This window comes from Gorilla gorilla, chromosome 20 (assembly GCF_029281585.2).
Source record: "Gorilla gorilla gorilla isolate KB3781 chromosome 20, NHGRI_mGorGor1-v2.1_pri, whole genome shotgun sequence".
NCBI classification, from domain to species: domain Eukaryota; kingdom Metazoa; phylum Chordata; class Mammalia; order Primates; family Hominidae; genus Gorilla; species Gorilla gorilla.
This window is the reverse complement of record NC_073244.2, coordinates 8,780,368-8,807,529: the sequence shown is the minus strand read 5'-3', so window position 1 is coordinate 8,807,529 and position 27,162 is coordinate 8,780,368. Positions and strand designations below refer to the sequence as shown.

The 27,162-nt window shown below is 55.0% G+C and overlaps 1 protein-coding gene across 7 annotated transcripts in view; it reads left to right on the top strand.

Moving 5' to 3' along the window:
• Window positions 1-497: 497 nt before the first annotated feature.
• The window catches only part of TLE2 (TLE family member 2, transcriptional corepressor), a 31,531-nt gene continuing 4,866 nt past the window's right edge, over window positions 498-27,162 (top strand). The window contains exons 1-17 of one of the 7 annotated variants that reach the window (XM_019015920.3): window positions 498-898; window positions 975-1,072; window positions 1,397-1,460; window positions 1,904-1,948; window positions 4,834-4,896; window positions 9,219-9,293; window positions 9,530-9,710; window positions 11,130-11,149; window positions 13,254-13,361; window positions 15,103-15,147; window positions 15,897-16,046; window positions 18,568-18,706; window positions 20,028-20,188; window positions 20,780-20,856; window positions 23,039-23,288; window positions 23,722-23,969; window positions 24,106-24,253. In XM_019015920.3, the coding sequence (XP_018871465.2) occupies window positions 875-898; window positions 975-1,072; window positions 1,397-1,460; window positions 1,904-1,948; window positions 4,834-4,896; window positions 9,219-9,293; window positions 9,530-9,710; window positions 11,130-11,149; window positions 13,254-13,361; window positions 15,103-15,147; window positions 15,897-16,046; window positions 18,568-18,706; window positions 20,028-20,188; window positions 20,780-20,856; window positions 23,039-23,288; window positions 23,722-23,969; window positions 24,106-24,253 (1,896 nt within the window). In that variant the 5' untranslated portion in view covers window positions 498-874. Of the gene's footprint in view, window positions 899-974; window positions 1,073-1,396; window positions 1,461-1,903; window positions 1,949-4,833; window positions 4,897-9,218; window positions 9,294-9,526; window positions 9,711-11,129; window positions 11,150-13,253; window positions 13,362-15,102; window positions 15,148-15,896; window positions 16,047-18,567; window positions 18,707-20,027; window positions 20,189-20,779; window positions 20,857-23,038; window positions 23,325-23,721; window positions 23,970-24,105; window positions 24,254-27,162 lie in introns of all 7 variants that reach the window. The other 6 variants (XM_019015918.3, XM_019015917.4, XM_019015919.4 and 3 more) reach the window with 6 other exon arrangements.

Below are 27,162 nucleotides of genomic sequence, written 5' to 3'. Positions count from 1 at the left end.
TTTTGCAGAGACTACTGAGGCCCCCAGAGGGCGAGGGCCCGGCATGATCTGGAAAGCAGTGTTTGCTGTGAGATTCCCTTTCTGGCAGGGTTCCCTGCCAGCGCTTGGCAAGGCTGCGTCCTGCTGACCCTTCAATCTCAACCCAATGTCACTTGCTCAGAAAAGCCATTTCCGACTCCAGACTGGTCCCCGCTCCCCGCAAGCCCCCCCCCCCCCCGCTCCCACGGTGGGTAACACGGTGTGAATTTCTTCACTGGTTTTTCTTCTCCCGCCCCTCCGGGAGGGGGTGGGGACCCTGTTTTAAGGCACTGGGCGCCTCCCCACCCGGCCTCAGTTTCCCCAACGGCCCAGGGACTGAAGGAAGGGGGCGGGTGCCCGGGGGCCGGGGGGGGGGGCGCGGGCTCGGGGAGGGGCGGTGCGCGGGGGTGGCCGCGGGGCGGGCCGCGGGCGCGTGGGGGCGGCGGCGCCACCTTAAGGCGGCTCAGCCCGCGGCTCCCGGCCGAGCCCCGCCGGAGGGAGGCGGCTCCGCGCGGGGCCAGCCGCCCGCGCCGCCGCCACCGAAACCCGGCCGCGGCGCGCCCGACCTTCTGCGCCGGCTGCCGCGGCCGCCCTCGCCGCGCTCCCGCCCCGGCCGCTGCCCCCGCCCTCCCCGCTCGCCCCGCGCGCCCCAGCCCGGGGAGGGGCTCCCACGACCCCGGGCGCGCGCTCTTGGGGGCGCGCCAGGGACTCCAGGGTCCCTTGCCCCGCGCCGCTTCTCCCTCCTCCCTCTTTCTTCGGGCAGCCTCCCCACCACCCCACTTCAGCCTCCCCCACTCTTGCCGCCTCCACATCATCAAGCTCTGGTGGCGCTTGGGGGGCTTTTCGGATCGGCAGGATGTACCCCCAGGGAAGGCACCCGGTGAGTGGGGACTGCGGGGAGAGGGCCCCCAGTGTCCGGGAACTCAGACCCTGACGTTTCCCCCAAACCCCCGCAGACCCCGCTCCAGTCCGGCCAGCCCTTCAAGTTCTCGATCTTGGAGATCTGCGACCGCATCAAAGAAGAATTCCAGTTTCTTCAGGCTCAATACCACAGGTGAGGGGGGCGCCCCAGGGGCCGCGGGAGTTCACCTGGGCGCCGGGGCGGGGCGAGGCCTCCGGGGTATAGGGCGGGGAGGAGGGGCTCCCGGTGGGGCGGGGGGCGCGAGAAAGGCCTCCAGGTGGAAGCGCAGGTGCAGAGGGGTCTGGAGACAGTCAGAGCTGGGGCATTTGGAGCCCAGGAAGGGGCGGGGAGGAACTGGGACAGGAGGTGGGGGGAGGTCTGTAAGGAAGTCGGGAGGGGGAGATCCAGCCTCTCACTTTGGAAGCCGGCCCACATGGGGCGGGTGGGAGAGCCCCTTGCCCTCTCTCTTCTTCTCAGCCTCAAGCTAGAATGTGAGAAGCTGGCCAGCGAGAAGACGGAAATGCAGCGACATTATGTCATGGTGAGGGCACTTATGATGCCAGGGTGAGGGGAGAGGCGGGCAGGGCTTTGAGTCACGGTGGACTCTGGGGTAGGTCCCTGCCCCACTCCGAACCTCGTCTTCCCCGTCTGTACATTGGGCAGGTTGGGATTTCAGGCTCTCTAGGAGGGTCCTCCTAGCTCTGGGAATGGGGAGACAGGGAGGACCCCTCGCCTGATGGGAGTCTCTGTCGGGCCAGGGCCTCTGGACACTGCCTACCTGCCCTGCCTCTCTGGGGAGAGTAGAGGGGGCCCTTCCAGGCAGAGCCCCCGCTTCCTCCTCTGGGACCCCGTGGAGCTGAGGGGGCTCTGCTTCCTGCTGTGATCCCCTGAACCTGGGGACTCTTGGAAGACCCTGGCATCACCTGCCTGGAGGAGGGCACCCATCTCCATCCTAGACGTTCTTACTTGGTTTTTCCTTTGCAGTATTATGAGATGTCGTACGGGCTCAACATTGAAATGCATAAGCAGGTAACTGGGTTGGGGTTACGCGTGTTCAGGAGGGAGGGTGGGGGTCTGGAAGCCCTGAGAAGGACCCAGAGTGGGCAGCCGGGGCCAGAGCAGACCTAGGGAACACGGGTCTCATCCTGAAATCTCCGCAGAGGTCACAGAGGGCCCATCTGGGACCAGGAAGACAGATTTCAGCCTCATGGAAGGAAAATGAGTCCCACCTTCTGAAGACAGTATCTAGCAGTTGGAGCGTCCAGCAGAGATGCAGGCAGTGGGCAGGGGCCACCAGGCATCCCCATCAAGGAGAGCACGTAGCAGAGGCAGGGCAGCCAGGCCAGGGAGGCTGTGGAAGTGACTTCTGTCCTAGGAGGGAGCTGGATGGCCACTCTTGGAGGTCCCTTTCAACCCTGAGAGTCTGAAGTTTTGAGATGGACCCCAGGTTCTGTTGCTGCTTTGAAGCTTCTGAGATTGGTCTCAGTGTGATTGGCTGGAAGGTTCCAAGATTGTTTTCCAGGCCCTGAATTTGATGCCATGGTTCAGACTGTGACCCCACTACTCCAAAATAGACCTCAAAACTCTGTGGCTGTCTTCAGGGCTTTGAGATTGACTCCAGTGTCATAAGGCTCTGAGCCTCTTTTGGAGCTTCTCAGTGTGATCCAAGGTTCTGAGACAGACTTCAGGGTTCTGAAATAGACCTCAGGGTTCTGAGATTGACCTCAAGGTTCAGAGATAGACCTCAGGGTTCTGAGATTGACCTCAGTGTTCTGAGATAGACCTCAAGGTTCTGAGATTGACCTCAGTGTTCTGAGATAGACCTCAAGGTTCTGAGATAGACCTCAGGGTTCTGAGATTGACCTCAAATTTCTGAAATTGACCTCAGGGTTCTGAGATAGACCTCAAGGTCCTGAGATAGACCTCAGGGTTCAGAGATAGACCTCAAGGTCCTGAGATAGACCTCAGGGTTCTGAGATAGACCTCAGGGTTCAGAGATAGACCTCAAGGGTCAGAGATAGACCTCAGGGTTCTGAGATAGACCTCAAGGTTCTGAGATAGACCTCAGGGTTCAGAGATAGACCTCAAGGGTCAGAGATAGACCTCAGGGTTCTGAGATAGACCTCAGGGTTCTGAGATAGACCTCAGGGTTCAGAGATAGACCTCAAGGGTCAGAGATAGACCTCAGGGTTCTGAGATAGACCTCAGGGTTCAGAGATAGACCTCAGCGTTCTGAGATAGACCTCAGGGTTCAGAGATAGACCTCAGGGTTCAGAGATAGACCTCAGCGTTCTGAGATAGACCTCAGGGTTCAGAGATAGAACTCAGGGTTCTGAGATTGACCTCAGGGTTCAGAGATAGACCTCAGGGTTCTGAGATAGACCTCAGGGTTCAGAGATAGACCTCAGGGTTCTGAGATAGACCTCAGGGTTCTGCGATTATCGTATCTATGTGCTGGATGTGTTAAAAGGTTCTGAGGCTATTCCCGAACTTCTGATCTCAAGGTTCTGAGATAGACCTAAAGATTTTTTTTTTTTTTTTAATTTTGAGACAAAGTTTCACTCTTGTTGCCCAGGCTGGAGTGCAATGACCTGATCTTGGCTCACTGCAACCTCTGCCTCCTGAGTACAAGCGCTTCTCCTGCCTCAGCCTCCCGAGGAGCTGGGATTACAGGCGCCTGCTACCATGCCTGGCTAATATTTTGTATTTTTAGTAGAGACGGGGTTTCTCCATGTTGGCCAGGCTGGTCTTGAACTCCTGACCTCAGGTGATCCACCTGCCTCGGCCTCCCAAAGTGCTGGGATTACAGGAGTGAGCCACCTTGCCCGGCCAATAGACCCAAAGATTCTAAAATTGACTTTAGTGGTCCATGCTTAATCCTGAGATCCTGAGACTGGCCAGTGGTTTCTAAAGGGATGAGAGGGGTCCCAAGCTTCTGAGCTTCATGGGCTCCTAAATTCTATCAGAATATTAGAATCAATGAGCAGAACCTTGTATTGGGACTTCCCGGTGGCTGGGAAGGAGAAGGGGGTGGGCTGGGAGTGTGGGGTGCCTGGAGTTGCCCACCCTGGCATGCTTTCCTGCATGTGTGGGGGTTCTGTTAGTTCTGATGTGGGCAGGAGGGGGCTTGTCTGCTGAAGCATGGCATGGTCCCATGGGTCCACGCAATAGACCCCCCCCTTATGGGGTGCAGGACACCCTAGGATCCCAGTTCCACCCTCCTGGTGGGAATAGGAGACACAGACTTCGCCAGACACAAAGCACACCTGTAACTCAGGCAGAGGCAAAGCCCGTGGCCATTGTGTGCCCGCCCCCTTCCCCACCCACACGCCTTCTCATCTGCTCAGCCTCTTTGGGGCACGTGGGCCCAGACCCTCTCCAGATGAAATCCTTCCCTTGAGTGTGGCGTTCTGAGATCTCCACCTGGAGGCATCCCCAGCTAGTAGATCAGTCCTGGGAAGCAGAGGAGACCAAGAGAGGGGCCTTGCCTGGGACAGACGTGGGCCAAGCCGGGGCTGGAATCTGGGACTCCAGGCAGAGGCCCCTTTCCTTTGTTTCAGCTGAGCCCAGCACCTCTGAGTGTCTGTGTCTGAGTTGGGTGTCTGAGCGTCTGCCTCCTGCAAATCCCTGGCGGGTGTGCATCTGGCGGGTGGTGTATCTGTGACTCGTAGGACCTCAGCCCTGGTCTTCCCAGCTCCAGGCCACCCTGGGCCTCGCTCAGCTGAGCACGCAGCCTGGTGGGGCTCTGAATCCCGCCTTGGCCCATGCCATGCTAGCCTGAGTTCCCTCTGTGCACCTGCGGGCGCCACCTCTCCAACCCTTCAGCTTTGCCAGCACCTGGTCCACCTGGGAGTCCAGAGCTGGGTTGCAAATCTCTACCCCGCTCCAAGCTTCCTCTCATTGCTTCCTGCCAGGCGGAGATTGTGAAGCGTCTGAGCGGTATCTGTGCTCAGATTATCCCCTTCCTGACCCAGGAGGTGAGTGGGCCTGGGGGTGGGGGGAGGAGGGGAAGGGAGCCGGAAGAAGACGGGAGGGGGTAGGTCTGGGCGAGGATGCCCCAGGCACTGATTCTGCCGCGTAGCCTGCAGCACGGATAGAGACCATTTTCACTGCAGTAGTCCCGCAGCCCTGAGGCCAGGCATCCCGCTGGGGCAGGGGCTGCAGGGATGGAGGGAGGTGTTGGCTGAGGGTGAGGACTGGGGGCTGTTTTCCCCCTTGATGGGAAGCAAGGCATAGAGCTGACCCCCTCAAGCCCTGCAAGTTGGCTGCCTGGGTCTGAATCCTGGCTGTGTGGCCTCAGACAGGACACTTGTCTCTCTGTTTTTTCAGTAGCGTAGGTGTGAAGTTGAGATGAGCTCATACACCCAGGGTGCTGAAGATGATGGGTGCACTTACTCAGCACCCGATGAAAGTTAACCCTACCGTCTTGCTAGAAGAAATCACTGAGGGACAAACACTGGGTGATCCACTCCTAGGAGGTCCCAGGGTTGTCAGGTTCACTGAGACAGAAAGCAGAATGGGGGGTGCCAGGGGTTGGGGAGGGGACGGGGAGTGAGAGTTTCATGGGGACAGAAATTCAGTTTGGGAAGTTGGGAAAATTCTGGAGATGGTGCTGGGGATGGCTGCACAACCGTGTGTGTGCTTTATGCTGCTGAGCTGTGCACTTACAAATGGTTAAAATGGGCCGTAATTCGGCCAGGTGCGGTGGCTCCTGCCTGTAATCCCAGCATTTTGGGAGGCTGAGGCAGGTGGATCACCAGAGGTCAGGAGTTCGAGACCAGCCTGTCCAACATGGTGAAACCCTGTCTCTGCTAAAACTTAAAAAAAAAAAAAAATTAGCCGGGCATGGTGGTGTTTGCCTGTAATCCCAGCTACTCGGGAGGCTGAGGCAGGAGAATAGAATTGCTTGAACTCAGGAGGTGGAGGTTGCAGTGAGCAGAGATTGCGCCACTGCACTCCAGCCTGGGCGAGAGAGTTAGACTGCGTCTCAAAAAAAAAAAAAAAAAAAAAAGTTAGCTCTTCTGAGAGTGCCCCAGGTCCCTTTCAGCCTCAGTACCTTTCCACAGTCCCTGTTTCTTTCTTTTTTCTTTTTCTTTTCTTTGTGTGTGTGTGTGTGTGTGTGTGTGTGTGTGTGTGTGTGTGTGTGTGTGTGTGAGAGAGAGAGAGAGAGAGAGAGATGGATTCTTGCTCTGTTACCCAGGCTGGAGTGCAGTGGCATGATCTTGGCTCACTGCAACCTCCACCTCCTGGGTTCAAGCGATTCTCATGCCTCAGCCTCCTGAGTAGCTGGGATTACAGGCGTGCAACACCATGCCCAGCTAATTTTTGTATTTTTAGTAGAGACGGGTCTCCCTATGTTGCCCGGCTGGTCTCGAACCCCCGGACTCAAGCAATCTGCCTGTGTCAGCCTCCGAGTGTTGGGTTTACAGGTGTGAGCCACTGTACCCAGCCTGCACTGTCTCCAGCCTGCACTGTCCCTGTTTCTGTGTGGTACGTTCTCTCTTCAGAGAGACATGAAAGATAGTTCTACTTCAGAGTGGATAAACTGGGAGGACCCTTGCTGCCTTGAGGACCAAACCCAGAGGGGAGATGCTCAGTTTGTTCAGATTCCACTGAGTTTGAGATTTCTGGAAGCTTGGGGTGGGGAGAGGTCCTGTGTAGACACAGAACATAAAGAGCATCTGCAGCGGAAGGTGGGGACAAGGTGGTCTAGAGAAAGGCAAGAGCCACAAGAAGTTTAGGTAGGCCGAGCACAGTGGCTCACGCCTGTAATCCCAGCACTTTGGGAGGCCAAGGCGTGCGGATCATGAGGTCAGGAGTTTGAGACCAACCTGGCCAGTATGGTGAAACCTCATTTCTACTAAAAATACAAAAATTAGCTGGGCTAGTCCCAGCTACTCGGGAGGCTGAGGCAGGAGAATTGCTTGAACCTGGGAGGTGGAGGTTAGCGTGAGCTGAGATCACGCCACTGCATTCCAGCCTGTGCGACAGAGTGAGACTCCGGCTTAAATAAGCATATATATATATATAATGTAACAGAGAGGGAGTCTCACCATGTTGCCCAGGCTGGTCTCAAACTCCTGGACTCACGTAATCCTCCCACTCCAGCATCCTAAAGTACTGGGATTACAGGCATGAGCCACTGCGCCCCACCTGAAATCTATTAAATTAATTTTATATTTAAATTTATATTTAGGCTGGGCGCAGTGGCTCACACCTGTAATACCAGCACTTTGGGAGGCTGAGGGGGGCAAATCACTTGAGATCAGGAGTTCAAGACCAGCCTGGTCAACATGGTGAAACCCCGTCTCTACTAAAAGTATGAAAATTAGTTGGGTGTGGTGGTGCGTGCCTGTAATCTCACCTACTTGGGAGGCTGAGGCAGGAGAATTGTTTGAACCTGGGAGGCGGAGGTTGCAGTGAGCCAAGAGCATGCCATTGCACTCCAGCCTGGGCAACAGAGTGAGACTACGTCTCAAAAAAGTAAAAATAAAAATAAGCCTATTAAATTTATTTTATATTTAAACTTATATTCACTTAAATTTAATAACATTAATCATTCTATTTATCAGTTGCACTAGCCACATGTCAAATGCCTGGTGGCCACACACATGGCCAGTGGCTTCTCTGTGGAACAGCAAAAATACAACATTTTCTTTCTTTCTTTTTTTTTGAGACTGAGTCTCGCTCTGTCACCCAGGCGGGAGTGCATGGCACGATCTTGGCTCACTGCAACCTCTAACTCCCGGGTTCAAGTGTTTCTCCTGCCCCAGCCTCCCGAGTAGCTGGGATTACAGGTGCATGCCACCACGCCTGACTAATTTTTGTATTTTTAGTAGAGATGGGGTTTCACCATCTTGGTCAGGTTGGTCTCGAACTCCTGATCTCGTGATCCACCTGCCTCAGCCTCCCAAAGTGCTGGGATTACAGGTGTGAGTCACCATGCCCGGCCCCACCCCCCCTTTTTTTTTTTTTTTTTTTTTGAGACGGAGTCTCACTCTGTCTCCCAGGCTGGAGTGCAGTGGCGCAATCTTGGCTCACTGCAACCTGTGCCTCTTGGGTTCAAGTGATTCTCCTGTGTCAGCCTCACGAGTAGCTGGTATTATAGGCACCCGCCGCCACGTCTGGCTAATTTTTTTTGTATTTTTAGTAGAGATAGGGTTTCACCATGTTGGCCAGGCTGGTCTTGAACTCCTGACCTCAAGTGATCCGCCCGCCTTGGCCTCCCAAAGTGCTGTGATTACAGACATGAGCCGCCGCGCCCGGCTCAGATATAACATTTTCTCGCAGCAGAGACCCACAGCTCTGAAAGCTGAATATGCTGCCGCCACCCACCACATCATGGAAGAAGCTTAAAATGTTATGCTGAGAGGCCAGACGCCAAAGAGAACACAGAGAATGAGCCCACAACGTAGTTGAAAACGGACAAAAACACGCAGGTTTAGGAAGGCTATCGTAGGAGGCAGAATTATACAGAAAAACAAAGAAATTATTGTCATGAAGGTGGAGAAGGGAGGGTGTTCTGATGGCAGGGAGTGTAGGGGGCCCCTGGAGTCTGGTACTTTCTGTTCCTTAACCTAGGAGAAGGGTCCATGGTGCCGATTTATCACAGTGTTTTTTTTTCTTGGGGGTAGTTTTACCACCAGGAGACGTCTGTGGTTGTCACAACTGGGGGTGCCCCTGGCATGGAAGTGGGTGGAGGTCAGGGATGCTGCTCAGCTCCTTGCAGTGCCTGGAACGGCCCCGCCCCAGAGAACAATCCAGCCCCAAATGTCTTTGATTCTTCGATGCTCCAAAGGAGAGACTGTGATTTGTAATATATATATATTTTTTTCTTGAGACGGAGTCTCGCTCTGTCACCCAGGCTGGAATGCATTGGCACGATCTCAGCTCACTGCAACCTCTACCTCCCGGGTTCAAGCGATTCTCCTGCCTCAGCCTCCTGAGTAGCTGGGATTACAGGTGTTTCACCATGTTGGCCAGGCTGGTCTCGAACTCCTGGCCTCAGGTGATCCGCCCACCTCAGCCTCCCAAAGTGCTGGGATTCCAGGCGTGAGCCACCACGCCCGGCCTGATTTGTAATTATTCTACCTGCACTTAGGTTTGGTTTCTTTCTCTGTGTGCTTATTTCAAAATTCCAAAAGGAAAGGGAGAGAGTGAGAGGGAAAAAGGTAAAAGAGAAATGGGAAGTACCGGGGCAAAGATGAGAGGGTGGCAGGGAGAGGTCAGGTCCCCAAGGGCACCGCTAGCGTGAGCAGGGGCTCAATGTACCCTCTACCTGATCCCTTCCACCCGCCAGCATCAGCAGCAGGTGCTCCAGGCCGTAGAACGCGCCAAGCAGGTCACCGTGGGGGAGCTGAACAGCCTCATCGGGGTGAGTCTCTCTAGCCCCTGCCCCGCCATGGGGAGACGCCCACTCCCAGGTCCCTGGCACCCACCCAGGAGGTGTTAAAGCTGGGGGTGGTGTGTGGGCCTTGGCTCCGGTGGTCCTGGGAACCCCAGGGGCACATGCTGTGCTTAGGTCCCATCCCCTGTGTCTACCTCTTGGGCTGGGGACCGCTGGGCTCCTGCCGCCCCCCGCCCCGGCCCATCCTGCCTCCTTTCTAGCAGCAGCAGCTCCAGCCGCTGTCCCACCACGCACCCCCTGTGCCCCTCACCCCCCGCCCAGCCGGGCTGGTGGGCGGCAGTGCTACGGGGCTGCTTGCTCTGTCTGGAGCCCTGGCTGCCCAGGCTCAGCTGGCTGCGGCTGTCAAGGAGGACCGTGCAGGCGTGGAGGCCGAGGGGTCCAGAGGTGAGTGGGCAGCACGGGGTGGCATTGGCCGGGGGGACGGGGCTGGGGAGGAGGACTGGAAGGCCAGGGCAGCACACACATCAGTGTGAGGGGATGAAGTGGCTCATGCCTATAATCCCAACAATTTGGGAGGCCGAGGCGGGAGGATCGCTTGAGCCCAGGAGTTCATGACCAGCCTGGGCAACAGAGCGAGACCCCATCTCTACAAAAATTTAAAAATTTGCTGGGTGTGATGGTGCACACCTGTATTCCCAGGTACTTAGGAGGCTGAGGCAGGAGGATCACTTGAGGCCAAGAGTTAGAGGCCAGCCCAAGCAACATAGCAAGACGCCATCTGTATGAAAAATTTAAAAATTAGTCAAGCATAGGCTGGGCATGGTGGCTTATGCCTGTAATCCCAGCACTTTGGGAGGCCGAGGTGGCTGGATCACCTGAGGCCAGGAGTTCGAGAGCAGCCTGGCCAACATGGGAAAACCCCATCTCTACTAAAAATACAAAAAAAATTAGGCAGGAGTGGTGGCGGGTGCCTGTAATCTCAGCTACTTGGGAGGCTGAGGCAGGAGAATTGCTTGAACCTGGGAGGCAGAGGTTGCAGTGAGCCAAAATTGTGCCACTGTACTCCAGCCTGAGTGAGAGAGTGAGACTCTGTCTCAAAAAAATTAAAATAAATAAATCAATAAAAATAGATAGCCAGGCACGGTGGTTCATGCCTGTAATCCCAGCACTCTGGGAGACCGAGGCGGGCAGATCACCTGAGGTCAGGAGTTTGAGACCAGCCTGGTCAACGTGGTGAAACCTTGTCTCTACTAAAAATACAAAAATTAGCTGGGCATGGTGGTGGGTGTCTGTAATCTGAACTACTCAGGAGGCTGAGGCAAGAGAATTGCTTGAACCTGGGAGGCAGAGGTTGCAGTGAGCCGAGTCCAGCCTGGGCGACTGAGTGAGACTCTGTCTCATTCACAAATAAATAAATAAATAAATAAATGCCAAGCATGGTGGCATGCCCCTGGAGTCCCAGCTACTCGGGAGGCTGAGATGGGACAGTCACTCGAGCCCAGGAAGTCGAGGCTGCAGTGAACTGTGACGGGGCCACTGCACTCCAGCCTGGGCAACAGAGCAAGACCCCAACTCGTAAAGTGTGAGGGGATCAATGAGAGCTGCTGCAAGGCCCTGGGGTTCAACATCACCCCCAATGGGCTGTGTGTCTTGAGGCAAGTCACTATCCCTCTCTGGGCATTGATCTGAATGCAGGGGAGGGATAATCCACCACTTGCAAGGGTGTTGGAAGGGTAGAGAGACTGAGTGGGGTGGTGGGGGCAGGGGGCTTTATAAACTGGAGGGCTGTACTCTCTGGCGCCGTGGATACAAACGCCTCATTCTTTCTCCTCCTTTCTCTTTATCTAATTCTCAATCTGCCAGTGGAGAGAGCCCCGAGCAGGGTAAGTGAGTGGCACCCTGGGACTCTTTTTACATTCGTGGGAGGCCGACGCTGGTTCTGAGCTGATGGGGGCCTCAGAATGAGACCTAGGCCGAGCATGGTGGCTCACGCCTTTGATCCCAGCACTTTGGTAGGCAGAGGTAGGGGAATCATTTGAGGCCAGGAGTTTGAGACCAGCCTGAGCAACATGGCAAAACCCCGTCTCTACAGAAAAATACAAAAAGTTAGCTGGGTGTGGTGGTCCATGCCTGTTGTGTCAGCTACTCAGGAGGCTGAGGTGGGAGGATCCCTTGAGCCCAGAAGGCCAAGGCTGCAGGGAGCTGTGATCGTGCCACTGCACTCCAACCTGGGTGACAGAGTAAGACCCTGTCTCAAAAAAAAGAAAAAAAAAAAAACCAGGCCAGGTGCGGGCCTGTAATCCCAGCACTTTGGGAGGCCAAGGTGGGCAGATCACTTGAGGCCAGGAGTTCAAAACCAGCTTGGCCAATATGGCAAAACCCTGTCTCTACTAAAAATTCAAAAATTAGCCAAACGTGGCGGCGGGTGCCTATAATCCCAGCTACTCGGGAGGCCAAGGCAGGAGAATCACTTGGACCTGGGAGACAGAGGTTGCAGTGAGCCGAGATTGCACCACTGCACTCCAGCCTGTGTGACAGTGTGAGACTCTGTCTCAAAACAAACAACAGCAACAACAACAAAAAAACAAGATCCCTAGCCCAGTTTTCTGAAGCCTTTCTGTGTGGGAGATACTTATAAGGCTGTAGTGTTTAAAATTTTCAATCATGGCCGGGCGCAGTGGCTCACACCTATAATCCCAGTACTTTGGGAGGCCAAGGTGGGTGGATCACTTGAGGTCAGGAGTTCGAGACCAGCTTGGCCAACATGGCAAAACCACGTCTCTACTAAAAATACAAAATTAGCTGGGCATGGTGGCGCATGCTTGTAATCCCAGCTACTCTGGAGGCTGAGGCAGGAGAATGGCATGAACCTGGGAGGCGGAGGTTGCAGTGAGCCGAGATTACGCCACTGCACTCCAGCTTGGGCAACAGAGCGAGACTCCATCTCAAAAGAAAAAAAAATTTCAACCTCCAGCTTTTTTCGGGTAATTAAATAAATGAATGCATGACCTTGGACCCTTCTTCCCATCCTCACTTCCGTTTGTGTAGCCATCAGCCGTTCAGCAATATCTGTGGGTGCTCCCCAACAGAAATGTCATGTGAGCTGTGTCTGTCAGTTTTTCAAAAAATGGTTTAATTTTTTTTTTTTTTTGAGACTGAGTCTCGCCCTGTCGCCCAGGCTGGAGTGCAGTGGTGCGATCTTGGCTCACTGTAAGCTCCGCCTCCTGGGTTCAAGTGATTCTCCTGCCTCAGTCTACCAAGTAGCTGGGACTACAAGCACCCGCCACCATGCCCGGCTAATTTTTTTTTTTTTTTTTTTTTTTTTTTGTATTTTTAGTAGGGACAGGGTTTCACCGTGTTAGCCAGGATGGTCTCAATCTCCTGACCTTGTGATCCGCCCGCCTCGGCCTCCCAAAGTGCTGGGATTACAGGCGTGAGCCACTACGCCCGGCCAAAATGGTTTAATTTTGAAATAATTATAGATGTCAGAGAGGTTGCAGAAGAAGTAAGGCTTTGGTTGCGGTGGCTCATGCCTATAATCCCAGCACTTTGGGAGGCTGAGGCAGGTGGATCACCTGAGGTTAGGAGTTCGAGATAGGCCTGGCCAACATGGCGAAACCCTGTCTCTATTAAAAATACAAAAATTAGCTGGGCGTGGTGGTGGGTGCCTGTAATCCCAGCTACTGGGGAGGCTGAGGCAGGAGAATCGCTTGAACCCGGGAGGTGGGGGTCTCAGTGGGCCGAGATGGCTCCACTGCACTCCAGCCTGGGCAGCAGAGCAAGACTCCGTCAAAAACAAAACAAAACAGAAGAGAAAACAAAACCTTAGCACTGAGTCAGCCCTTGGAAGCTCCCATTTCCCAGACGGGAAGCTTGAGGTCCAGACCCTAATAATGGTGGGGGACCCTCAGTCTTGGCTGGATCACAATGCAATCTAGGAGCCCAGGGCCCTGACCCTTTCTCCCCCCGGCCTTTGTCTCTCCGCAGAGTGCATCTCCCTCGCCCCCTGAGAGTCTCGTGGAGGAGGAGCGACCGAGTGGCCCTGGTGGTGGCGGGAAGCAGAGAGCAGATGAGAAGGAGCTGTCAGGACCTTATGTGAGTGGGGGCAGGTGCAGGACTGGGATGGGCGTGCATGGCCCAGACCAGCCTGACCCCTCAGAGCCTTCCAGAGCCCAGCTCTGGCCATAATACTCTCACTCCGGAGCCTCCCATAGCTCCCTACTACTCAGAGTACTGACCAATCAGAGGAGATCCTGTAATGCAAGGCTTAACTCCAGTTGCTTGAAGTCTCTGCAGCCTCTTGGCCGTACAGCCATTTTCCCACCCTCTAGCTTTTGCTCCAGCTGTTTTCTTTCCCTAGAACACACATGTTTTAGAAACCCATTTTTCTATCAAGAAACAAAGTGCCACCTCCTACAAGAAGCCTTCCCTGACCACCTCCTAGAGGCTGGGACCTCCTCTCATTGCCAGACGGCTGCACACTTGTAGTTTCCAACTCTAGCATCCCAGGGGCCAGGCCGAATGTAGGGAATGGGGCTGTGGCCAGCTGGGGAGCCCCTTCTCCCACCTACAGGGGCAGCTGCAACTTGATCCCCGGAGACTGGCAGGCTCAGGGTGGGCCAATATTGCTGTTTCTCAGAGAAGCCTTAAATCTTCCTTTTTACCTAATAGCTTTTTTTTTTTTTGGCAATGAATTTTATTTGTTTATTTATTTATTTATTTATTAAGGCGGAGTCTCGTTCTGTTGCCCAGTCTGGAGTGCAATGGCATGATCTCGGCTCACTGCAGCCTCCGCCTCCTGGGTTCAAGCGATTCTCCTGCCTCAGCCTACCCAGTAGCTGGGACTACAGGCACACGCCACCACACCTGGCTAATTTTTGTATTTTTAATAGAGATCGGGTTTCACCGTGTTGGCCGGGCTGGTCTCAAACTCCTGACCACAGGTGATCCACCTGCCTTGGTCTCCCACAGTGCCGGGATTACAGGCATTAGCCACTGCACCCAGACACAACAAATTTTCATTTAAAGAAGAACACTGGGCATGGGAGGGGAGTCTAGGAGGACCCACCCACTGGGCGGATTTTGTCTTCCAGGCTGCGACCTTTTTTCTTACTTTCGTTTCCAGCCCAATCAGAGGTTGCCCTCAAGCCCAGCGTGTCAGTGGTGTCCCATCCCACCCGGCTTCCTGCCACGGTACCCAGGATAGTGTTGTCTGCATCACTGAATAGAGTTGGAGCTTGGTCTTTCTTCCAAGGCAATGGGGAGCCATAGAGGGTTGCAGAGCAGAGGTGGGGATAGGTCTTAGGAAAATCTGTCTGGGGCCAGCTTGGAGGGTTGCCTGGAGGGGCAAGGCTGGAGGCCAGGAGCCCCAGGAAGGGATTGGGAAGGGATGAGGTCTGTCCTAGGGCTGTGGGATAGTGGGTGGAAATGGCCAGAGAGATGGGTGAGACAGACATGCCTGAGAGACTGCTTGGCTTTGCGGGGTGAGATTGAGGAAGGCGGTAAGGATGATTGCTGGTCTCTGGCTCTCCCCGCACCATGCAGAGGGGTAAACTGAGGCCTGAGAGGGCCGGGAGTCACACAGGGCACTCATGTAGTCCACATCCTTCAAAGTCCTCTCCACAAGGTGCCCACCTGCCCTGCCTCCCCCCGTCCTTCCCGGATGCGGGCACGTGCAGCCTTCCCTTCTGCTCTGAGCAAACGGGTGCAGTGGTCTGAGAATCCCAGTCATGCCCCAGGGCTGGCTGGGCTCATGCCTCCAACTCCTGAGGAGCGGATAGGGGGTATGGAGGCAGGGGCATGACCACAATGAGCTCTCTCCCCCATCTTCCCCCAGGAAAGTGACGAAGACAAGAGTGATTACAATCTGGTGGTGGACGAGGTGAGTCCAGGGGTCCAGCCTCTTCCCCTACTCTGGGCACAGAGCAAGGGGTGGGTTTTCTGGAATGGGAGGACCCAGAGGTAGTGGGGATCCTGGTTCCCCCCTCTGTGGGACAGCTGGGATGGGGTCAGGAAGCGTCAGGGACTCCGGGACACCTCTGGCCGACCTCCTCTCCATTGCACAGGGAGTGACTTCAAGCCCAGGTTCACTGAGTGATTTGTGGGCAGTGACACCCCCTTCCCTGGCCTCACTTTTCCCCATCTGTTCAATGGGAAAATAAAACCAAGCCTTTATATAGTCCTCATTATGGGTGCTTATGGAGTAGAGCCTATCATTAAACCCATTTTACAGGCCGGGCGTGGTGGCTCACACCTGTGATCCCAGCACTTTGGGAGGCCGAGGCGGATGGATCACTTGAGGTCAGGAGTTTGAGACCAGCCTGACCAACATGGTGAAACCTTGTCTCTACTAAAAATACAAAAAAATTAGCTGGATGTGCTCGCTTGAACCCAGGAGGCGGAGGTTGCAGTGGGCCATTACTCCAGCCTGTGTGACGGAGCGAGACTCAAAAAAAAAAAATACATTTTACAGATGAGTAAACTGAGGCAGCAGAAGGTTTCATAATCTTCCCATGGTGGGTCATGGGTACCCATTCTAGAGATTGGGGTGGGAGTCGGGAGGAGGATAGAGAAGAGACTCTTCTTTCCCTCTCATTTCAACTCTGCTCAACGTCACCTCCTCAAACCCAGGACCAACCCTCAGAGCCCCCCAGCCCAGCTACCACCCCCTGCGGAAAGGTACCCATCTGCATTCCTGCCCGTCGGGACCTGGTGGACAGTCCAGCCTCCTTGGCCTCTAGCCTTGGCTCACCCCTCCCTAGAGCCAAGGAGCTCATCCTGGTAAGGAGGAGGGGAGGGCCTTGAAACTCACTTTATTCATCCTGGGGGCCTCGAAGCAGACGCTACCCCATGATGCAGAGGACAGTGATGAGAAATCAGCCGGGCTGGCATTGTCCACCCTCTCCCTGTGCTTTTTTTTTTAAACCTCCTGCTTGGACTGACTTTGTTGAACCTCAGTAAATATTAAAAGGCAACTTTGTAAAGAAGCTTTGTAGATAAATTTTAAAAGGCAATTCACTACCTTACATGGAAAGCAGGTCTCTCTCTTGCAATCAATAGGAAATCCCATGGAAATAAACATAGTGAAAGCCCAGCCAGCTAGGCTGGACCCAGGCCTGCATGTGTTGAGCCCTTCCAGAGGCGCTTAGAGACACACCGGCCCCAAGCTGAGATGTTGTCCCCGGAAGGAAAGATAATTAATATAGGAACAAGTTTCCAGTTGGACCTCCTGGAGTTTAATGCAAGGCATGTGAGCCATCTAAAAGCACCCCCAGGGCATTCGAAATTCAGCTCCTTTTGCGGCTCCCCTCACCCCGAATCTTCTCCAGACCCCTCCCCTGCACTTACCAGGGAAGAGTATGTCGGTTTCTAGGCCTCCCCTCCCGGTTTCAAGGCCTCCCCTCCTGGCAGGTTACCATGGCAACCGCCAGAGGTTGGGGCTCCCATTCCATCTTAAGTGCCCTCCTCCCACTGCGGGAAAAACCTTACAAGGGGATGGGTCAGCTCCGTTGTATTGGAGAAGCCCTCAGGGGTCCTCCCTGACCCCACAGTCGTCCCATCCACTCTCTCGCGGGTGCCGGTGTTGCGCGGCTGTCACTATTTGTGCGATGGTGTCATGGGAAGCCGAGACAGACGCAAGACAAGGATGCGAAGTTTCTTGGGAGGCAGAGGAGGCGATGACATGAAGCCGAGATAACAGAGCCTGCCCCTAGGTGGAGGTCCAGCTGCTGCTTTCCTCAGAGCTCCCCTTGGGGAGGGACAGCTCTGGGTGACACCTCCCTCTCTGTGGGGGCTCAAGGAGGATTGCAGTGTGTGCTAGGCACTCTTCCTTCACCTGGGAATATGCCGCTGTGGGGTCTGCCTCTCCACGATCCCATCCCGGAGTTTCTAATTCCTTGTCGTTCAAGAATCTCAACAGTGGCTGGGTGCTGTGGCTCATCCCTGTCATCTCAGGGCTTTGGGAGGCCACGGCAGGACGATCACTCCAGAACAGGAGTTGGAGACCAGCCTGGGCAACATAGTGAGACCTTGTCTCTCTGAAAAATTTAAAAAGTTAGCCGGGCATGGAGGCGTGTGCCTGTAGTGCCAGCTACTTGGGAGGCTCAGTCGGGAGGATCACTCGAGCATGGGAGGTTGAGGCTGCAGTGAGCTATGATCGTGCCTTTTGTTTGTTTTTCGTTTTGGAGATGGAGTCTCGCTCTGTCACCCAGGGTGGAGTGCGGTGGCGCAATCTCGGCTCACTGCAACCACTGCCTCCCGGGTTCAAGAAATTCTCCTGCCTCAGCCTCCCGGGTAGTGGGTAGCTGGGACTACAGGCACGTGCCACCACGCCTGGCTAATTTTTTGCATTTTTAGTAGAGATGAGGTTTCACTGTGTTAGCCAGGATGGTCTAGATCTCCTGATCTCAGGTGATCCGCCCACCTTGGCCTCCCAAAGTGCTGGGATTACAGGCGTGAGCCACAGCGCCTGTCTGATCATGTTAGTTTTGAGAGCAAGACCCTGTATTAAAAAAAAAAGAATTGCAAATCTTGACGGCCTATAACTTTGTAACTTTGTTGCCTTTTTTTTTCGTTTTTTTTTTTTTTTTTTTTTTTTTTTTTTTTGTGGAGTTTTGCTTTTGTTGCCCAGGCTAGAGTGCAATGGCGTGATCTCGGCTCACTGCAACCTCTGCCTCCCGGGTTCAAGCAATTCTCCTGCCTTAGCCTCCCAAGTAGCTGGAATTACAGGCATGCACCACCACGTCCAGCTAATTTTGTATTTTTAGTAGAGATGGGGTTTTCACCATGTTCGCCAGGCTGGCCTCAAACTCCTGACCTCAAGTGATCCACCGGCCTTGGCCTCCCAAAGTGTTGGGATTACAGGCGTGAGCCACTGCGCCTGGCCTGTTGTTGTTGTTTTGAGACACAGTCTTTTTTTTTTTGAGATGGAGTCACTCTGTCTCCCAGGCTAGAGTGCAGTGGCGTGATCTCGGCTCACTGCAAGCTCCATCTCCCGGGTTCATGCCATTCTCCTGCCTCAGCCTCCCAAGTAGCTGGGATCACAGGCACACGCCACCACGCCCGGCTAATCTTTTTTTTGTATTTTTAGTAGAGATGGGGTTTTACCATGTTGGCCAGGCTGGTCTCGAACTCCTGACCTCAGGTGATCCGCCCGACTGGGCCTCCCAAAGTGCTGGGATTACAGGTGTGAGACACCGCGACTGCCCCCCCCCCCCCGCCGCCAACCCCAGTTTCTGATCAGATCGTTGGGCCGCAAGACACCAGGTGCCTGGTGGCCTTCAGTCCTGCCCTTTCTCTGCAGAATGACCTTCCCGCCAGCACTCCTGCCTCCAAATCCTGTGACTCCTCCCCGCCCCAGGACGCGTCCACCCCCGGGCCCAGCTCAGCCAGTCACCTCTGCCAGCTCGCTGCCAAGCCGGCGCCTTCCACGGACAGCATCGGTGAGCACCTTGCCTGTTGGTGCCTGTCCGGAGCAGGCCTCGTCTCTGGGGAGACCTAGGAAAAGGGGCTGGAGAGGCAGAAGGCTGGGATTCCAGGCTTTTGGTGTTCATTGCCTTGGTCCTTTTTGTGACTTCAAGTTAGACGCTGCCTCCCTCTGGGCAGTTCCTCATTGTGTCAGCTCGGCGGGTAGGGAAACTGAGGCCTGGAGAGTGGAAGTGGCTTAGTCGGGGGTTTCAGCCTAGTGCACTGGAAAGACAATCTTTGGGGCCAGACAGACTTGGGTTTCAGACCAGGCTTGGGCATTCACCAGCTGGGTGACCTTGGACAAGTGACCCAACCTCTCTGAGCCTCAGTTTCCCCATCAGTAATCTGGGGAACGACAGTGCTCATCTTTTCTGCCTTATGGTCAGGCCCTGGGCTGGTTCTGGGGCCCCTGAAAGAAGCTGGCCTTGGAATCTTGCCCTCAAGGAACTCCCAGGTGGCAAAAAGGGACGGGACCCAGACCCCAAAACTCACAGCCCTGTATAGTCAGGGCTGGTACCAAGCCAGGTACCCAAGATGGGCAAGGCTGGAGGTTGGCAATGGGGAGGCTCAAGGATGTTTCTGAGATGTTAATGGACATTGGGCCTGGGGTTTTTTTTTTTTTTTTTGCTTTTTTTTGAGATGGAGTTTCACTCTTGTTACACAGGCTGGAGTGCAATGGCACGATCTCAGCTCACTGCAACCTCCCGCTCCCAGGTTCAAGCAATTCTCCTGCCCCAGCCTCCTGAGTAGCTGGAATTACGGGCATGCACCACCACACCCGGCTAATTTTTGTATTTTTAGTAGAGACCAGGTTTCACCATGTTGGTCAGGCTGGTCTTGAACTCCTGACCTCAGGTGATCCGCCCACCTCGGCCTCCCAAAGTGCTGGGATTGCAGGCGTGAGCCACTGTGCTCGGCGGGCCTGGGTTTTGAAGGATGGATAGGAGTTTGCCAATTAAAAGAAGGAGAATGGCCATAGTCCCAGCTACTCAGGAGGTTGAGGCAGCAGAATTGCTTGAACCCAGGAGGCAGAGGTTTCAGTGAGCCAAGGTCGCGCCACTGAACTCCAGCCTGGCGACAGAGCAAGATTCCATCTCAAAAAAAAGAAAAAAAAAGAGAGAAAGTCATGTCCACTGGAGGAATGATAGTGCAGAGGCCTGGAGGTGTCCCAGGCTATGGCCAATGTGGAACCAGCACATGGAAACTCTTAATGAAAGGCCAGGGAGCTCCCAAGGCAGTGGGAGGCGGGATCTGGGTCCAGGGCGTCAAAACCTGTCCCCGACTCTTCTGTCTCAGCCCTGAGGAGCCCCCTGACTCTGTCCAGTCCCTTCACCACGTCCTTCAGCCTGGGCTCCCACAGCACTCTCAACGGAGACCTCTCCGTGCCCAGCTCCTACGTCAGCCTCCACCTGTCCCCCCAGGTCAGCAGCTCTGTGGTGTACGGACGCTCCCCCGTGGTGAGTCCTTGGGTGGGGGCGCAGGAGGTGTCAGCAGGGCCCACGGGCTGGGGGCCGGGAGGAGAAACCAACTACACAAGGAGAGACAAGGGAGTGCAGAAAGGGAAGGGAGCCCTGGCTCAGCAAGTATGCATGGGAAGACAATCTGGGGGTCTCAGTAGTCCCACAAGCTTAATACAAAGCAAGACTTCTGATTGTGGAAAGATGCAACAGCGATTAAGCTGCATGAAGAGGAGCAGTAGAGCCTTGGCCTCGGGACACTGTTTGCAAAAACTGGCAGTGGACCAGATTTGTCCTGGGGGGGCTGGAGTTTGCAGACCCCTGGCCTAGAGCCAGTCTGGGCATTGGATGGAGAACCCTTCAGGATCCTTGGAACCATGGAGTTCTAGGATTTCCTGGACAGAGATTTTGGTGTCGGTGCGCTCAAGTGAAAACCTCAGCCCTCTCATCTGTAGTGTGACAGGCAGAGAGAAGGCATCTCTGCTGCCTTGGGGAGGGGTGATAGACAGGGGTATGGCAGGTGGGCATGGGGTGGAACAGAGGTGGGTTGGAGTCACCTGCCTCACTGACACCCCCCTGGCATTCTGACAGATGGCATTTGAGTCTCATCCCCATCTCCGAGGGTCATCCGTCTCTTCCTCCCTACCCAGCATCCCTGGGGGAAAGCCGTGAGTACCAGGGTGGGGCTCCCTGCCTGGGGACCCGGGCCAGCCCCCCACCTCCTCTGAGGTCTTACCCTCTGTGGTTGGGGTCTCCCTGCTTCCCTTCTAGAAAGTCTCTTGTGTGGGCCGGGCACAGTGGTTCACTCCTGTAATCCCAGCACTTTGGAAGGCTGAGGCAGGTGGATCACTTGAGGTCAGGAGTTTAAGACCAGCCTGACCAACATGGCAAAACCCTGTCTCTGCTAAAAATACAAAAATTAGCCGGACGTGGTGGTGGGCACCTGTAACCCAGCTACTCGGGAGGCTGAGGCAGGAGAATCACTTGAACCTGGGAGGTGGAGGTTGCAGTGAGCTGAGACCGTGCCATTGCACTCCAGCCTGGGCAACAGAGCGAGACTCAGTCTCAAAAAAAAAAAAAAAAAAAAAAGAAAAAGAAAAAAAGTCTCTTGCATAAGCTACTCAGAGTTCCACTGGCTCTCCATAGAAGTAGACTCTGACCCCCCAGGGGACACTGGGCGATGTCGGGGGACACGTGTGGTTGTCACAGCTGGGGGAGGAGACGTTCCTGGCCTGGAGTGTGGAGGCCAGGGATGCTGCTTAGCATCCTGCATTGTCCAGGACGGCTCCACCAGAGGAGATCTGGCCCCAGTGTCCACAGAGCTTTCTGCAGTGATGGAAGTGTTCTAGACCCACTGCTGGCCAACCCAGTCGCCACCAGCTCGGTGTGGCTTTCAGTACTTGAAATGTGGTCAGTGCAACTGAGGAGCTGAAAAGTTTTGTTTTGTTTTGTTTTCTGAGACTGAGTTTCGCTCTGTCCCCCAGGCTGGAGTACAGTGGTGAGACCTGAGCTCACTGCAACCTCCACCTCCTGGGTTCAAGCGATTCTCCTGCTCCAGCCTCCTGAGTAGCTGGGATTACAGGCGCGCACCACCGCCGGCTAATTTTTGTATTTTTAGTAGAGACAGGGTTTCACCATGTTGGCCAGGCTGGTTTTGAACTCCTGACCTCAAATGATCCACCCACCTTGGCCTCTCGAAGTGCTGGGATTCTAGGTGTGAGCCACCGTGCCGGCCTGAAAATGTTTATTTAATTTCAGTTCATTTAAGTGTTTTAACTGGTCACAGGTGGCCGGGGCTCCTAGGACAGACCCTCTAGCTGGTCTGGAAGACTCAAGGTGTCTTTGTGGGTCCTCGGTTGAACGAACATTTATTAAGTGCTTGTTTACCATGCGCCACACCACAACCTAGACTCCCTGTGTATTTGTGCCACCCACTGACTGTCCCATATCACCTTTGACCACGTTGTCCTGCCTTTTTCCTAAATCAGAGGCCAAGCACCATGGCTCACTCCTGTAATCCCAGTGCTTTGGGAGGCCAAGGCGGGAGGATCACTTGAAGCCAGGAGTTTGAGACCAGCCTGGGCAACATAGCAAGACCTCATCTCTACAAAATAATAACAGAGAAAATTACTTTAAAAAATGCATCAGAGGCCGGGCCCGGTGGCTCACGCCTGTAATCCCAGCATTTTGGGAGGCTGAGGTGGGAGGATCATTTGAGGTCAGGAGTTTGAGACCAGCCTGACCAACATGGTGAAACCTCATCTCTACTAAAAATACAAAAAAATTAGCCAGGCGTGGTGGCCTGCACCTGTAATCCCAGCTCCTTGGGAGGCTGAGGCAGGAGAATCACTTGAACCCCGGAAGCAGAGTTTGCAGTGAGTCCAGATCACGCTACTGCCCTCCAGCCTGGGTGACAGAGCAAGACTCCATCTCAGAAACAAACGCATCAGGCTGGGCATGGTGGCTCACGCCTGTAATCCTAGCACTTTGGGAGGCCGAGGCGGCAGATCACTTGAGGTTAGAAGTTCAAAACCAGCCTGGCCAACATGGTGAAACCCTGTCTCTACTAAAAATACAAAAAACTTAGCCAGGCATGGTGGCTCACGCCTGTAATCCCAGCTACTTGGGAGGCTGAGGCAAGAGAATCGCTTGAACCCAGGAGGCAGAGGTGGCAGTGAGCTGAGATCGGGCCACTGCACTCCAGCCTGGGTGACACGACGAGACTCCCTCTCAAAAAACAAAAACACATCAGAGGGTGCCAGGCAGGACAAAGGTGTCTCCCTGCCCTCCCAGGTGCGGGTGCGGGGGTGTGGTGCCCAGGGCTGGGTCATGCCCCGGCTTTCTCTCCAGGGCCTACTCCTTCCACGTGTCTGCGGATGGGCAGATGCAGCCGGTTCCCTTCCCCTCGGATGCACTGGTAGGCGCGGGCATCCCGCGGCACGCCCGGCAGCTGCACACGCTGGCCCATGGCGAGGTGGTCTGCGCGGTCACCATCAGCGGCTCCACACAGCATGTGTACACGGGCGGCAAGGGCTGTGTGAAGGTGTGGGACGTGGGCCAGCCTGGGGCCAAGACGCCCGTGGCCCAGCTCGACTGCCTGGTGAGGGCGGGGTGGGACGGTGGGCGGGACTCACAGGTGAGGGGTGGGGCTTATGTTCAAATGGGGCGGTGTTCGCAGGCTGGCCGTGGGTGGGGCTACAGGTGAAGGGCGGAGCTCGTAGTCACATGGGACAAGGCTTGCAGGCCAAAGGGGTGGGGCTCATTGGCCAATCAGAATTGGACTTGCAAGACAATCAGGACAGGGTTTGCAGGCCAACCATGGATGGGGCTTATAGGTAAAGGATGGAGCTTATAGTCAGATGGGGCAGTGTTTGCAGGTCAAAGGGGCGGGGCTCACCAGCCAATCAGGGTAGGGCTTGCAGGCTAATCAGGATGAGGCTACATTGGGCTCCAGAGACCCCCACATTGAGCTAGACTCCTAGAGACCTCACCTGGGACCAACACCCAGCCCCTGCTTCTCTCCCCGACCCCAGAACCGAGACAACTACATTCGTTCCTGCAAGTTGCTGCCGGATGGCCGGAGTCTGATCGTGGGCGGTGAGGCCAGCACCTTGTCCATTTGGGACCTGGCGGCCCCCACCCCCCGTATCAAGGCCGAGCTGACCTCCTCAGCCCCAGCCTGCTACGCCCTGGCCGTCAGCCCCGACGCCAAGGTTTGCTTCTCCTGCTGCAGCGATGGCAACATTGTGGTCTGGGACCTGCAGAATCAGACTATGGTCAGGTGGGTGGCAGGTGCGCTGGGACCTTGGGCAAGCCCCCGGCCGCTCTCGGTGCAGGGGGAGTGGAGGAGTGTGACCTGGGACGATGCTGGGGCAGCTCGAATTCCAGGATGGACGCCTGGGCCCTTCTCCCTCCAGGCAGTTCCAGGGCCACACGGACGGCGCCAGCTGCATTGATATTTCCGATTACGGCACTCGGCTCTGGACAGGGGGCCTGGACAACACGGTGCGCTGCTGGGACCTGCGGGAGGGCCGCCAGCTGCAGCAGCATGACTTCAGCTCCCAGGTGCTGTTCGGTTCTGGCGGGAGGGGGATGGAAGCTCCAGGAATACAGCGTCCCTTCCTCTCCTTGTGAGGTGCCCACTTCCAGAGGCAGGACAGGACTCCCATCTGCTGTGGTGTCCATCTTTCTTGTCCCCCAGACACATCCACAGGCTTCCCCTGTAACTCTCTAAAGATGTAGGGGAACACAAAAGAGCTGATTCATAGGAAGCTGTGGGGCTACTGAGACCTCCAGATCATCTTCCCCACCTGCTTTCATCCAGCCATATGCTTATATGTGCCTTTCCTCGTGTAGCGGGGTGGTTCTTCTAGCCTTTAATCTCTGGACCCTGCCAAGAGTGCGGGACACACACTTCCCAACCGAGGACTAACCATGGGGGAGCTACTGGCCAGGAGGACAGAGTGGAGGTTGATGTAGGAGGAGCTGGGCATGGAGAGATCCCCATTGAAGGTGGAGCCTAAGCTGAAGGACATGGTGAACAGGCTGGACAGAGCTGGGGGCTCCTCAGGGCTGAGCAAAGAGAGTGAATCTTCAGGCACCGTGACCCCAGATCCTGCCTCTCACTGCTTTGGGGGCAGCTGTGAGCTCCTTGTTCTGTCATTCAGGGTTTCCATGGGCTGGTCTCATGCACACCATACTCTGGGACAGCTGTGAGGCCTCTCCACATTTGTTTCCTGTGGCTGAAATGCCTTTCTCTTCTTTCTGTAATTGGCAAACTCCTATTCATCCCTCAAGACCCATCTCATTTGCCCCTCCTCCTTGAAACCTAAGAGGAGCTAACTCCTAACTCCCAAGCTCTTTTTTTTTTTTTTTTTGTTTGAGACAGAGTTGCTGTGTTGTGATCTCAGCTCCCTGCAACCTGTGCCTCCCAGGTTCAAATGATTCTTGTGCCTCAGCCACCTGAGTAGCTGGGACTACAGGCATGCACCACCATGCCCGGCTAATTTTTGTATTTGTCGGTAGAGACAGGGTTTCACTGTGTTGTCCAGGTTGGTCTTGGACTCCTGGCCTCAAGTGATCCACCTGCCTCGGCTTCCCAGTGTGGGAATTACAGGCCTGAGCCACCACGCTTGCCCTCCCAAGCTCTTTATGTCCAACCTGCTCTTCTCTTTCAGGAGTGCAGGTGGACACAGCTCTCCATCCCGTGGCCCCGAAGCTTAGGTGGGCTAAGAACATTTCTAGGGATCCCATGGTGAATATCTCCTAGCTCACTGGGTGCCCCCCCAGTGCGTCTTTACACAGAAACACTTCTGTATGGCCAGGAAAGGACATTTGAAGCCCTCCAGTTTTCTCTTCTGCAAATGTGTGGTTATTTCCACAGGCATCTTGTTAGTGAGACTCCAAGAGGTTTAGGGTGGAACAGAGCCTGATTCCTGTTTGTGCTTAAAATGGGGTGGAGGACCCTGAATCTTTTAAAAATCAAACCGAGGCCGGGTGCAGTGGCTCACGCCTGTAATCTCAGCACTTTGGGAGGCCGAGGTGGGTGGATCACTTGAGGTCAGGAGTTCGAGACCAGCCTGACCAACATGGAGAAACTCCATCTCTACCAAAAATACAAAATTAGCCAGGTGTGGTGGCACATGCTTGTAATCCAAGCTACTTGTGAGGCTGAGGCGGGAGGATCACTTGAGCATGGGAGGAGGTTGAGGCTGCAGTGGGTCATGATTGCACCACTGCGCTCCAGCCTGGGCGACAGAGCAAGACCCTGTCTCAAAAAGGAACATTCCAAGCTAAGAGTGAGAAGTTCTGTCTCCCAGGCCTGGTCTGTCTGTCTTATTTTGTTTTTTGTTTCTGAGACAGAGTCTTGCTCTGTCACCCAGGCTGGAGTGCAGTGGTGCAATCTCAGGTCACTGCAACCTCCACCTCCCAAGTTCAAGCGATTCTCCTGCCTCAGCCTCCCAAGCTGAGGGATTACAGGTGCCTGCAACCACGCCCAGCTAATTTTTGCATTTTTAGTAGAGATGGGTTTTCGCCACGTTGGCCAGGCTGGTCACGAACTCCTGACCTCAGATGATCTGCCCGCCTCGGCCCCCCCCCAGTGTTGTGATTACAGGCCTGAGCCACAGAGCCTGGCCAAGGCCTGGTCTTTCATAGTCTTGCTCTGTTACCTTGAGGGGACACTGCCTCAGCTTCCATCATCTGCTTAAGGGGAGTGATTGTCCTTGCCTGGCTGTTCCCTTCTCTGTCCCTCCTCCCTCCTCTCCCCCTCCTCCCTGTGCTGTTGTGCGCTCAGAGCAGATAATGGATGTGCAGCCCTAGGGTTCTGTGTAATGCTGATTAATATTAATGATTCGACATGCAGTTGTCTGCTGTGTTCCCAGTCCTGGGCCAGCTGCCTTTCTCTAGGGGGGTGCTGAAGAGGGAGAATGTTGGACTCCACCCCCGCAACCCCTGATGGTGCTGGGCACCCCCCAATATCCAAAGGGGCTTGTAGACTGACATGGTGGCTCACACCTGTAATCCCAGCACTTTGGGAGGCCGAGGCGGGCAGATCACTTGAGGTTGGCAGTTTGAGACCAGCCTGGCCAACATGGTGAAACGCCGTCTTTACTAAAAATACAAAAATTACCCGGGCGTACTAGCAGGTACCTGTAATCCCAGCTACTTGGGAGGCTGAGGCAGGAGAATCCCTTGAACCTGGGAGGCAGAGGCTGCAGTGAGCTGAGACTGCAACATTGCACTCCAGCCTGGGTGACACAGTGAGACTCCGTCTCAAAAAAAAAAAAAAAAAAAAAAAATTATCTAGCGTGATGGTACATGCCTGTAAGTCTCAGCTTCTGGGGCTGAGGCAGGAGGATCTCTTGAGTCCTGGAGGTCAAGGCTGCAGTGAGCCATGATTGTGCCACTGCATTCCAGCCTGGGTGACGGAGTGAGACCCCGTCTCAACACAAAACAAAGAGGGGCTTGTGACC